Source organism: Herpailurus yagouaroundi, unplaced genomic scaffold, assembly GCF_014898765.1.
Source record: "Herpailurus yagouaroundi ecotype Mexico unplaced genomic scaffold, PumYag 67681, whole genome shotgun sequence".
Taxonomy (NCBI): domain Eukaryota; kingdom Metazoa; phylum Chordata; class Mammalia; order Carnivora; family Felidae; genus Herpailurus; species Herpailurus yagouaroundi.
Window position 1 is genome coordinate 290,752 of NW_024420481.1, and position 14,324 is coordinate 305,075.

At 42.2% G+C, this 14,324-nt stretch overlaps 1 protein-coding gene across 3 annotated transcripts in view; it reads left to right on the plus strand.

Moving 5' to 3' along the window:
- PABIR2 (PABIR family member 2) overlaps positions 1-14,324 on the plus strand; it is a 205,437-nt gene that overhangs the window by 120,137 nt on the left and 70,976 nt on the right. Inside the window, exon 10 of one of the 3 annotated variants that reach the window (XM_040468144.1) lies at positions 2,108-2,267. The exons of the other annotated variants lie outside the window; for them this stretch is intronic. Within the exon in view, the coding sequence (XP_040324078.1) occupies positions 2,108-2,252 (145 nt within the window). The 3' untranslated portion in view covers positions 2,253-2,267. Of the gene's footprint in view, positions 1-2,107; positions 2,268-14,324 lie in introns of those variants that run through there. 3 annotated transcript variants of the gene reach the window in all.

Consider the following 14,324-nt stretch of genomic DNA (forward strand, 5'->3'; position numbering starts at 1 on the left):
GAGTACCAGGTGATTAGGCATCCACAGGATTTTTAATAGATTCATGGAGATATAATTCACCTACCACAGTATATTCACAGAGTTGTGCAACCATCACCAGTGCTCTGGAATATTGTCATCGCTCCAAAAAGAAACCCTGTAGCCTTTAACAGGCAATCTGGTTCTCTTCCCTTCTAGCTCCTCCCAAACCCTAATCTACTTCCTGTCTCTATGGATTTGCATATTCTGGACATCTCCTATAAATGGAATCTTTCACTTAGCATGTTTTCTTTCTTTTTTTTTTTTTTTCAACGTTTATTTTATTTTTGGGACAGAGAGAGACAGAGCATGAACGGGGGAGGAGCAGAGAGAGAGGGAGACACAGAATCGGAAACAGGCTCCAGGCTCCGAGCCATCAGCCCAGAGCCCGACGCGGGGCTCGAACTCCCGGACCGCGAGATCGTGACCTGGCTGAAGTCGGGCGCTTAACCGGCTGCGCCACCCAGGCGCCCCACTTAGCATGTTTTCAGGCTTCAGCAAGTTGTAGCATATGTCAGTGCTTTATTCCTTTTATAGCTAAATAATACTCCATCGTGTGGGTATACCACATTTTGTTTATTCATTTGTTGAGGTGGACTTTGGTGTTGTTTCCATTCTTTGGCTACTGTGATTAACGCTGCTATGAACATCCAGGTACAAATTTTCATGTGGCTATATGTTTTCAATTCTCTTGAGTATGTACCTTAGGAGTGAAACTCCTGGGTCATGGGGTAACTAACTCTATGTTTCACTTTTTTCGGGAACTGCCAGGTTGTTTTTTCAAAGTGGCTGCACAGTGTTATAATCCCACCAGCAGTGTGTGAGGGTTCTGATTTCTCTACATCCTCACTGACGCTTACTATTTCCCATCTTACCTTCTATTATAGCCATCCTGGTGGTTATGAAGGGGTATCTCATTGTGGCTCGATTTGCATTTCCCCAATACTAGTGAAGTTGAGCATCATTTCATCTGCTTATTGGCCATTTGTATATCTTCTTTGGAGGCCTGTCTATTCAGATCCTTTGATAATTTTTGAGTTATTTGTGTTTTTATAATGGAGTTGTAAGTGTTCTGTATCTATTCTAGATGCAAGTCTCTTATCAGATACATAATTTGCAAAAATTTTCTCCCATTCTGTGGGTGGTCTCTTTACTTTTTCTTGATTGTGTGCTTTGAAGCACAAAAGCTCTTAATTTTTATATAGTCCCATTTATCTATTTTTTCTTTGGTTGCTTGTGCTTTTGGTGTCCTATCTAAGAAACCGTTGCCTAATCCAAGGTCAGAAAGATTTATACCTATGTTTATTTCTAAGAATTTTATAGTTTTAGCTCTTCTATGTAGGGCTTTGATCTGTTTTGATTTAATTTTTTATATATGGTACAAGGTAAAGGCCCAACTTCATTCTTTTGTGTGTGGATATCCACTTGTCCCAGCACCATTTATTTAAAGGACTATTCTTTCCCCATTGGATTGTCTTGGCACCCTTGTTGAAAGTAAATTGACCATAAATGTGAGGGTTTGTTTCTGGTCCACAGCATTTTTAACTGACAGAAATGAATGGTCAGATATGAAGGGCCCACAATAGTCTCAATGTCTCAGGCTAGCATACCCAGAGACCTCTGATCCCTCCACTCTGCAGAGAAAGGGCACAGCCTAGGGAAACAGTAGTCACCAAAATTAGGTCTAATGACTCCAACCTGGAAGCAAATCGCGTTGGAAAGTTACACGTGTTTCCAGAACCAACCTTACTTTCTCTGAAAAGTCACACTTCAATATATATCCCATTCATCTTTCTGAGCATGCTGCCCTGAGTTTAAGAAAAGCCTTTCCCTCTGACTGAGGCCCCTTTCCCCTCAGTTGGGCACTTCATTCAACGTTAACCCTCTTAAGACTGCCCACTCTGAGTTTAAGCTATAGTTGGAGCCCAGACTTTCAGAAAGAAGAGGAGCTTGCCTTCATTTTTTTCTCAAAGGAAAAGGCTCTTGCCCATGACTTGTTTGCCTTACATGCAGCCTTACACTTTGGGCAGCACCCCAGCAAGTGGCGATAGATTTATCTTGAACATGTCCTTCCCACTTCTGCTGTCAGGACTCCTCCAATTGATGGTGAGCACCTGACAGTTGAAGCAAAGTGCAAAGGACAGAAAGAGAATCAGACCTGCCCCCAGCTTTGGCTTTACCTAGCACCTAATGACCAGGGCTCATGCTGTGAAGAGATTCTTTGTCTTGACTAGAAGAGTTTCTTGACTTGGGAAGGCAGTATGCCAGAGTGGAAAGGGGGACAGACTTTGGCTGCAGGTAACTTGGGTTTGAATCCTTGATTCTGTATTTACTTGCGATGGCACGCATGGAGATGCTCTGCTCAGAACCCCTGTCCTGAAAGAACCCACTTCCCAGCTGCGAGTACTGTGGTTAGTTGACAGCCTCCAGCTGTTAGTTTCTTCGGGGTCTGTGTCAGCTTTGGCGCCAAGGTCATCCTGTTCTTGGGGTGGCCCCCAGCCAATGACTGATCAAGGAGAAGATCCAAAGCCCATTTCCGCCACACAGAAGATTCCTCTGTAAGGCAGTCTTTGCTCTGGAGCTCCCCATTTGGGCTGGTAGATTCTGACAGGTCTCCACCACGATATGACAATCCCCTTGCCCAATCCTGCTCCCTCCCCTTTTCTTTCACAGGTACTATTTCCCACTAAACTGTTTGCACTTCTAACTGTTGCAGAATCTGCTCTCCAGAGAACCCGGCGTGTCTCTCTCAGTTTCAGTTTCCTCTCCTGTGAAAGAAGAATAATGGCATTGTCTTACCCAGGGCTATTAGGATGACTGGAACTAAGTGAAATATCTGGCACAAAATAGGCATTCAATAAAAGAGTGCTGTTACTATTAAGGAATCTATCGTTTCCACTGCTACATCCTAACTTTTGAAAGAAATAGATGGGATATCCATACTAGCTCAGACCTGGAAATAACCTCAATGATCATCAATAGGAGAAGGGATAAATAAATTATGGTGTTTCTATACAACGGAATTCTAATTAGCAATAAAATGGAAGGAACTACTGTTATAGGCAACAACCTGAGTAAATCTTACCAGCATTAGATTGAGCTAAAGAGACTAGGCACAAAAAATACATACTATGTGATTCTATTTTTCTGAAGTTCAAGAATAGATGAAACTAATTGGTGATGGTAGAGGTCAGTGACTCAGTGGTTACCCTTGGGGGATATTGACTGGAAGCATGAAGGGGCCTTCTGGGAAGTTGGACATATTCTCTATCTTGGTCTAGATCCTGGTTACATGGGTATTCTCTCTCTCTCTCTCTCTCTCTCTCTCTCTCTCTCTCTCTCTCACACACACACACACACACACACACACACACACACACACAATCATGAAGCTTATACTTAAGGTTAAGGGAATTCATGTACTTAATTATATATGTCATGCATCATTTTTTTTTAAAAAGGGAAAAACAGTGAGGAATTTTTTATGAGCATATATACATGTACGTTTTTTACTTAGAAAATGCAGAGAAGTAGAAAGAAAAATATCACCTGTGGCCCCACCCCACAAAGATAACTGCTGGAGACATTTTAGATATTGCATTGCACTCTCCAGCTCTCCTATCACTCCACCTCTCTAGGGTGCTACTTTGGTTCAAGGAGACAGGAAGTTCCACCATCACTTCCACTTTCTTGGGAGTAGTGCTGGGAGGATTATTTCTAGGCTCACTTTCTAGCCTCTCTTGCACTCCTTCCCCAGATAGAACCTGAAGCTAACTAGTACCAGAATTTTAATCTCCTAACCTACACCTCATCCCCACACTGCAGCTGGGATCCCCTAGGTCTCTGGATCCTTTCTAGAACAGTACATATCAAGGGCTCAGAGTCACTGGATCTCTTGTCTTAACAGGAGTTGAAACACTAACTCAAGCCCCAAAGGGCTTTCTGATGGGAATGGAGCTCACTTTCCCCAAGGCTGAAATGATCCAGGTTCAGAGCAGCCAAGCCTTTTGCCTATTTTTGTGTGAGTTGTAGGATAAAGGCATTTTCCAGATTGTTTCGCTGACCACAAACTGTTGAAGTGACACTGCAGGGAACATCTTAAGAAAGAATTTAATCAAAACCAGGCATCTGGAACACAGGGTCTTTCTTCTTAGACAACTGGTTCTCAAAGTGTGGTCCGCAGACCAGCAGTGTCAGCATTACCATCACCATCACCTGTGAACTGGTTATAAATGCAAATTTGGGGCCCCCACCATAGACCTGGTGATAGAGACTCAGGGGTGGGACCTGGTCATCTGTGTTTCAACAGCCCTCCAGGTGATTCTGATGCAGTCTCAAGTTTAATAACCTTAGTTCTAGAGGTTTGTAAATTCCACTGCCAAAGAAAGCAAGAATTTACTCACATGTACTCTTTCATGCTCATAACTGGGGCACTGGGTCTTTAGCGTGACTTAGGGGCATGTGCCAGATCCATGTAACTTCAAAGTTTCTTGTTCTTTATATCTTGAACTCAAGGAAATGCATTCCTTGTTTCTCTGTTAGCTGAACAAAGATGAAATATAGCCCAATGTTCCCCAACAAAAAGATTTATTAATTTGTACTAATGACTGTTTAGAGAAAACCATAAAAACCAATGTCCTTGTTGAGTGCTCCTTCTCGAGGGCAAAATGTGGATGTTATCTGTAAAATCAACAAATTTGTCACCAAAGTGAAATGTTATCTTTTCCCAAGGATTTTCCCAGGCAGCTCAAGGCCTCAAGGACTAGACAGCCTCCTCCCTCCCCATGATCAGATGAAGAGGGTTAGAGTTTGCAGCCATAACTCAAATGCTTTAAGACAGCTCAGATGTAAGTTTGTTTTCAGGTTAGTAGCTTTGCTCAGATCCAGCTGAAGAAAGGAGACTCTGAACCTGTTGAAAGCCTTAAAAAAATCCCCACAGACCTTTGTCTCCTTAAGATATGAACAGAGCAATGATCTCTTGGCTAGGACAACAAAGGCACAGGCAACAAAAGCAAAAATAGACAAGTGGAATTGCATCAAACCAAAAAGCTTCTGCATGGCAAAGAAAACAATCGATGGAGTGAAAAGGCAGTCTATGAAATGGGAGAATATATTGGCTAGCATTTATCTGAGAGGGTTTAATATCCAGAAAATATAAGAAACTCCTAGAGCTCGATAGCAAAAACAAAAAAAAAAAACAAAACCAAAAGCGACCCAATTTAGAAATGGGCAAAGGACCTGAATAGACACTTCTCCAAAGAAGACGTACAAATGGCCAACAGGTCTATGGAAAGATGCTCAACACTACTAATCATCAGGGAAATGCAAATCAAAACAACGATGAAATATCACTTCACACCTGTTAGAATGGCTATCATCAAAAATGAAAAGATAGCAAGAGTTAGCAAGGATGTGAAGAAATTGGAACCCTTGTGAATTGTTGGAACGTAAAATGGTTCAGCCACAATGGAAAACAGTATGGAAATTCTTCCAAAACTTAAAAATGGAACTACCATATGATCCAGCAGTCACACCTTTGCATATTTATCCAAAAGAATTGAAATCAGGATCTCGAAGAGATATTTGCATTCCCATGTGCATTGCAGCATTATTCACAATAGTCACGATGTGGCAACAGCCTAAATGTCCATTGATGAATGAATGGGTGAAGAAAATGTGGTATATACATACAATGAAATATTATTCAGCCGTAAAAAAGAAGGAAATCCTGCCATTTTCAACCTAGAGGGCATTATGCTAAGTGAAATAAGCCAAACACAGAAGGACAAATATGATGTGATTCTACTTGTATGAGATATCTAAAATGGTCAAACTCAAAGAAGCAGAGAATAACATGATGATTGCCAAGGGCTGGGGAAGGGAAGGAAATGGGAAGTTGCTAATCAACAGTTGCAAATTTCAGTTAAGCAAGATGAATAAGTTCTAGAGTTCTGCTATACAACATTGTGCCTGGGGTTAACAACACTTTACACCTGAAAATTTGTTAAGAAGATAGATCTCATGTTAAATGCTCTTACCTCAATAAAAAATAGTAACTAAATATGCTATCAAGTTCATAAAATTTTTAACATATAAAAGATACAATTTATAAATACATACTATTATTTATAAAATAAACTAGAGATCTGAAAACAAAACCAAAGATATGACCAGTAGTGCACTGTTAAATGCTTAATAACCTGCTCTCTGAAAATAAAATATATCTCTATAACTTGATTATAAATGTGTAGCACACAGTTGACAAATAATAATAAAACATGTCCTATTCATTATTACAAATTTCACCAAATAACCCTTACAGAATGCTTTCGTTGATTTCTCCCTGACTCTTGTATCTATAGCCAACCTAAGGCGGCAATCTACAAACAAGTGTGGTTCCAACATGAGTATCGGTAGATTTGTGTATTTGCATTAATGAGTAAGACAAAACTGAAACAACAGAATGTAGGTTGAAATGTCGCTCGTTCACATCGGTGACGTGAGGGACTTCTTTACTAAATGTGGTAACAGTCTCTGAATATACTGGAGGAATATTTCCTACATTTTTTTGTATTATTTAAAATGTAACAGCTACAGAGACAGTGCAATTTTAAGTTTAATCTGTACTATTAACATGTCTCCGTCAGTTTCTCAAGTCTAGACCAAGGGTCATCAAAATTTTTCTGTAAAGAGACACATGACAAATATTTTAGGTTTTTGTGGCCACATAGGGTCTCTGTTGCATATTCTTTTTTCAGGTTTTCTACAACTCTTTAAAAATCTAAAAACCATTCTTAGCTTGTGAGCTGTACAAAAACATGCTGTGGGTGGAAGTTTGCAGACCCCCGATCAAGAGAATCAAAAATAATAGAGGAAACACTGATTTGTAGCATTTGATAATTTCCAGGATGTAAATACTCTTACCATGGCTGATTTCAAACTACCGACTTGACGTCACTGAAGGTGGAGTTGCAAAGAGATACAAAAAACCTCAAGAGCACGGATAATAGATAAGTGTAGTAAAATAATTAGGAAGTGATGAGTTTGAGTATTTATTAGCTTTCTTTTCAATCGTGTTGATTTCATTGTAAGTTTCTGTAGTTTAATTTTTAATAATGGCTGTATTGAAGTTTCTGAAAAGTTAAATAATTGGCTCTCACGAGGTGATACGAGCAACTGCTGTGACCACACCAAATTTCAACCTGTTTCTTTTGGTTTTGTTGGATAAAAAGAGAATCTTCACTCAATTTGGTCCATTATTCCATGCAACAAAAGGATTTACTACAAGGTTTCTTTGAAGCTGGCAGTTTCCTTGGCTCTTCTAAAATAGGAAATGATTTTAGATGTTATTTTTACGTATTTTCAAGAAGAGGTCTGTGTCTATTCTCAACAGCTTCCTGACCACCTTTTGCTTCCAAATAATAAGAACTATTTAAAGGAAAAAGGAACTACTATGTTGTGGTTTTAAGAAAAACACATTGCTTTGCTCTTTCAGAAGCAGTTACACAACAGTTCTGCTCACAAACTGGGGAAGAGTTAAGATAGCTTTTCCAAGGTCCCTCCCAAGGCTGTGATTTTCCTCTCATCGGCTCAGGTGATAGCCATTCGTTGTACCCATTCATTTATTCAGCTATTTGAGCATCTGCCTCGTGACAGCCACTGCCCTGAGCTCTGGAGTCATAGCAGCATGCAAGAGAGACAAGGACCCAGATGAATCAATAATTACACAGATCGACATTTACTTAGACTTTTCATAAGTGCATTACAGGAGATCATACAGCATAGGTGCCTGACCTATTTGGGGAGGTGCGGGATGTGATACTTAACCTTGACACCTGAAGAATGAATAGAAAGCCAGGCAAAAGAGGAGGGAGCTGTTATAGTAGCAGTGCTAGAGCTAAAGATGCTGGCCTCCTCCGTGGGGACTGATGACCTACCTGCGGGTTCCTGAGCCTGATACTACAACAGGAAGTTAGAGCACTCCTGGTTTTCAAGAACTCTGGAAATTCCCCCCTATTATCTTCCGATTGCTACCTGTTCTCCATTCCCTCTATTCTCTCCTACCGGAAACTTGTTAGAACTTCTCATTTTAGCCTCCAAGTAGTTTCATGTCTCTTTCATATCTTCCGCATCTTTATTCCTCTGCTTTGCATTCCAGATGATTCCCTCAGATCTATCTACTACTTTACTAATCCTCTCATCAGCTGTGTCTTGTTTGCCATTTGCTTCGTCTAATTGTGTTTTTTTTTTTTCCATTTCCATGCCTATAGTTTGGTTCTTTTGCAAGCCCACCCATATTTTTTAAACTGTTCTATTATTGCCTTATAATTCCTATTCCTTTTTAAAAAATCTTCGGAACATTCTAAGCATACTCACTTGAAATTTTTTATTTTATTTATTTATTTTATTAATTAAGTTTGTTTATTTATTTTGAGAGAGAGTGTGAGTGTGTAAGAAGGGGAGAGGCAGAGAGAGGAGACAGAGAATCCCAAGCAGGCTCCGTGCGGTCAGCACAGAGCCCCACGCAGGGCTTGAACTCACCAACCGTGAGATCATGACCTGAGCCGAAATCAAGAGTCCGATGCTTAACCAACTGAGCCACCCAGGTGCCCCAGCATACTCATTTCAAAGCCCCTTTCAGATTTCTCTATTAGCTATAGCTCCTAAGAGGTGAATTCTTCCATTTGTTGTGCCAGTCTTGTGGTGGTTTATTTCCTCATAGACTTAGAAAGTTTGAGTTATAAATTCATTTTCAGAGTCATAATTATGAACACAGACTCGCACTATACTACCTGGGTTTGAGTTTGGATTCTGTCACTTAGTAGCTGTGTGACCTTAGGCAAGTTTCTTAATCTCTCTGTTCCTTAGTTTCAGTATCTGTAAGATAGGGCTGTTCTAAGAATGAGCTAATATAAGCAAAGCACTCAGTACAGTGTCCAGCACATAATTAAGCAAATACTGTGATTTGGCAAGAATTACTTTACCTGGGAGGCCTCCCTGCCTGCATACCCTGGGTTATGTGGCTCTCTCCCTGCGCTCTACTCAAAGCAGCCACTACACTTCTGAACTGCTTTTTGTTTTCCTATCCCAGTCCCTATTTATGAGTTACCCTTCCAGCTGCTGGCTTTCTGTAGGAGCTCAGCTCCTACTCCCATCCCCACTCTGCCATTAATACCCGGCACCCAGGATGCACGTCTACTTTTGATTCCTCTGTGGCTTGCATAAATGCCAACTCTTGCTCACTGCTGTGGCTTTGAGCTGCCTCTCCAATTCTGGCACTAGAATTTGTTTGTTTGGTTTTGCTTTTGATCTCCACTACATATTGAAAAATATTTTCTTCATCCTTCAAAATCATTTATTTATTCACTAATCCATTTGGCAAAAATATTAATTGTGATATTATGCTCAGGGCACCTTGCTAGATTCTACAGGAGAATGAAAAATTCCAATTTCTTCCCTCGGGTAGCTGACACTCAAATATATAAAGCTATGCAAAGTCAGTTGCTATCGTGGGCCTGGGGGTTTATTATTATTATTATTATTATTATTATTATTATTTTAGTTTTTATTTTAATTCCAGTTAGTTAACACACACTGTTATGTTAGTTTCAGGTGTACAATACAGTGACTCAACACTTGCACACGTCACCCAGTGCTCATCATGACAAGTGCCCTCCTTAATCCCCATCACCCATTTCACCCATCTCCCCACTCCCCTCCCCTACATACTGAATTTGTTTTTTTCCAAACAACGTGCTTGGAGTGGAGGAGGAGCTTCCTGCAGCAAACAGCTCCAGTGACCAAGATGACCAGAAACCCCTGAATGTTGTTTCTTCAAGGAGCTTACCTCTTCCTTGGACATGAGATCCTTAAGAGAACCCCAGACAAGACGGGACATGTTTTATTTGCTTTTGTATCCCATGTCTAGCACAGGTCCTGATACATTTGACATCCGTTTGCTGAATTCAGAAATGAAAGGGTACACTGGCAACAGCAAGCCCTTGGTTTCTCTAAGAATTACCACCACCACCACAGGACCGCCCCTCCACCCTCCTTGTCGCTGTGAATGAGCTCTGTCAAAGCGATACGGTTTCTAACAAATGAAAGTAGGTGCAATTCATTTAATCAGTGACTGTCTCAAGGGCAAGCACCAGATGTGGGCTTCTTTGACTCTCAAAGCAAAAATACTAAACTAGAAACAGTGCAGAGACAACAGATTATTCTGATTTTCAGACTGGTTTAAAAAAAAAAAAAACACCAGGGTAAAATGTTAAGCAGGTAGCTGATGCAATCTGGCAAAGTGAGTGTATAGCTCTATTTATATAAAGACACACATATATCAGGCCATCAGCAGTATTTGTATAAACAGTGACTCTCCTGTGAAGGTAAAGGCCACCCCCCTTCAGTTCCAGTGACTGAGATACATTTTTCCAATCCTGGGGGCAAATACAGACGCAGCAAGTTCCTTCTTCCCCTTGGAAATTTGGCAGGCACACCAACTCTGCCTCTGTTGCCGCATTCCCTTGGGGTTTTATGACTCTGTACATATGGCCTGTGTGAAGGCTTCACTTAGGTCACCTTATGCCTTTGGCGGCCAGCATGGTATATGACGATTCAGGACGACCCTGGTGTTTCCCAGATGGGTCCAGATCTGGCCAGGCAATTACTGCCCTCCAGCTGGGAAATGTGACGCCAGGGTGATGAAGTGGCTGCCGAGAAGGAGGCAGTGTGACTCTGAATCTGGTCTGTTCTTTATTTAAATCCAAAGATTGAACAAACACACACACACACATACACACACACACACACACACACACACACACACACACACACACACACAATTCCCCAGCCGCAGGGGGTTGTTTTTTAGGATTTCATGCGGGATTCCCCTGAACACATATTTCCTAAGCTAATCTCCTCTCCTGTCCCCTGTTTACTTGCCATCTTATCATTCTCTCCTCCTTTGCTCTCCTACTTATTTCCTTATCATTACTTTTAACCCTCTGGGAGTTCCCACTAACCCAGATGGTCTGTTTAAGGCCCTTTGAGACAGAGATGGGGCCCCTAAATCCTTTTCCTGTGTGAGCTGCTTCATTTCATTCTCTCCCATGGCCACAGAGAATCCTGTCCTGGGGCCTCGATTCTGAGGGAAGACGGATTCATGGAAGTTGCTCCACTGCTGGTAATACAACACTACCATCCGGGTGGACATTCTCCTTGAGAAAGGAGAGTACTGGAATAAACTTGGTCCTAATCACAGTGGCCCTCGTAACTCGCCCTTCCTTCCACCAACACACCTACTATTCACTGCTGCTTCTGAGGCAGCAGGGAAAGAGTATGGGCTCTGTATTTTGACAGATCTGGGTTCAAATTCCACCTTCAGCAGTTAATAGGTGGGTGACCGTGGGCAAGTCACTTACCTTCTCTGAGCCTCTGCTTCTCAAACTATAAAGTTGGAATCAAACAGAATATATATGCAGACACACCCTAGGCACTCTATACATAGGAGCAATGACTGTGGCATACTTGGATGATGGTCACAGTCCTTGGTCCTTCTCGTCTCACCCAAGACAGAGATTCTCATATTTTCTCAGAGTTAAAAGGAGGATCTTGAACATTCACAAAGCATCTTCTCACAGAGCACCGCCCCCCTGAATGCTGAGAGCTTAGTGCAGTACTAGCTCTCTGAGCTCTGGGAGAAAGAACAGACAGACCTACGCCTGCCCTCAAGGGGCCCCAGCCATCTAAACTAGCAGATAAGATGAAAATGTAAACATTGGAGTTAGTTTTCAATATACGGTCGGCGGGGGGGCCGCGCCCCCAGCACAAACATTTAGTTCAGAGCAACTGGCATCTGCTAAATCATTCCCTATAGACCACAAGAGCTATGGGAATGCAGAGCAGGGGGGCTGCTGTGGATAAGAAGCCTTCCTGGAGGAGGCAGGGCTTGAGCCAAGACTCAAAGGGCAAGATTTGAACAGACCATTGGAAGAAGTGGGAGCTCTGGAGAGATGCACGCTGGACAAACTCGGGAGGCAGGCACAGTTATTATTTCCATTTACAAATAGGCAAATGGAAGGCTAGATAAGCCTAGTGAGTTCTCCAAGGCCACTCAGCAAGAAATTGGCAGCCCTAGGATTTAAGTAGAGATGTGTCTCTGATGTTGAAGGCTGTGTTCAAAGCTGGCTGTGACAGAAAAGATGGACTTTTGCTGGAGCGTAGGAAATAGGGAGCTATTGATGGTTTTTTAGGGAGGAATGACATGATGAAGGCAGCAGCAGACGTTTAGGGGAAGATTCTAGCACTAGAGAGAGGTCAGTTAGGAAGCAGTTACAGTGCCTTAGGGGTGAGGCACCGAAGTCCTGACTTCGGTGGGCAGGGCACAGTGGCACTGGAGAAGGCATGACAACATGAGGCATGCCAAAGGGCAGAGCCATAGACTGGCAGGGAAGGGGCTTAAAGAATCAGGTCTGAGGACCAGAACACTGGGCAGTGCCACTGCGGGAGATATTAAGAAGGTGAGCTGATTTGAAGATCTCTGTTTCTATAACCCAGGGCCTGATTTCCTTTATTACTATTGCCTTTAAATCTTTTTATTGAAGAAAATAACATATACCGAGAGGAAACCAACAAATTCAGAATACGGGATATACTACGACACAACTGCCCTGACCTCTTCAACAAGTCAGGGTCACACACACGCAAAGTCAAGAGCATGCACTGACATAGATTAAATAACACCAAAGAGACATAAGTAAATGCAGCGCACAAACCCTTTGCATGTGGATTCTTCTTCTGGATTCAAATCAAAACAAAACAAAAACTTGTAAAACGCATTTTGAGGATGTTGGGACAATTTGAACGTGGACTGGCAATTAGATATTAGATTATTCCGTAGGTGTAATAATGGTTTGTGACGAGGAGGGAAATTTTCCTTATTCTTAGGACAAGAATTCTGCAGAATTGAGGGCAGCGTATCGTGATGCCTGTAACTTACACTCAAGTGGTTCAACAAAGAAATACACATACGTGCACGCACATACAAATATATAGCACATAGGCCAAAATGTTGAGTGGGGAACCTTGATAGGTATATGCGTGTGTTCACTGTACTACTTTTCCGATCTCTTTGTATTTTTTACAATTTGGAAAATAAAAATTTGGGGAAACTACTTCATGAACATAGTGAAAAGTTAAAACGGTATAAAGGGGTATGTAGGGAACCTTTCTATCCCGGGCACTCAGTACTACCTTCCCAGAAGCAACCGCTGTTCACACTTCCTGAAATTGTCTCTGTATTTACCAGCCTGCATATGTATTTGTAGATCCTTTAAAAAAAAAATAGTCGGGTTCATGCTAGAAATCTTTTTGTTAGCTACAGTAGACTCTCTTTTATCTGTGCAACTGGGGGAGAGTTGGTCAGTTAACTAAAAATCAGTTAAAGCAGAAGTGCCTGGAGATACCAAGGACAGACGTAACAGGGCATCCAGTGGCAGTGTCTTTTACAGAGGGTGTGGACAGCATCCTTTAATCCCGAGAGGTGGCTCCCAGAGGCCAGGTAAGCAAGCTTCCACTGTCCTGTTGGCAGCTTGCTTTTTTTTTTTTTTTTAAATCACTTCACAAGCCTTCTTCAGAATTGTTCATATGACCAAGTGTAGACCTGCCTCATTCTCTCAGCAGTGTTTTGCATGTGTTGCTTTTAGGATGAGTGTGGTCGTAATCATATCGTGCTTGAGGCTATGGGGAGAGCGCACCTGAGTGGATACTGCCTGGGGCTTCCTGAAGTTGCTTGATCCGAGACTTCACTTGGGGATTTTTCCAACAAGCGCCCAAGCTTGAGCGATGCCGCCCTAAGCAGGTGGAGAAGCGCGGCTGGAGCTCCAAAGGCAGGACCGCTCTGAGGGATGGCAGTTCTACCAGTGGTAAAGGCATGAGAAACCGACAGAGAGAAGGCAAGATGCCAAAGAAATGCTGAGGTCCAAGGACAGAGCCCATAAACTCCCCTAGGAGCTTCGGCCCCTGCCCCCACCCCCCACCAAAGATGATTTGCCTCCTGGTCCACAATCATGGGGGGAGGGGGGGTTTCACATTTCCAAAGCATGTGCCACGTTGCCTATGAAAACCGCCGGCACCTGGGCACGTTCAAATCCCACACTCGAAGCAAGGCTCCTCCCTGCAAATGGGAAAGATTTGATTGCAAAACGTGATTCAAGAAATCAGATCTGGGATTGAACTGAAATTGCCTGAAAAATGAAAGCATTGGCGCAATTAACAAAAAGGGACTGGATTCCTTTATTTGTTTATTT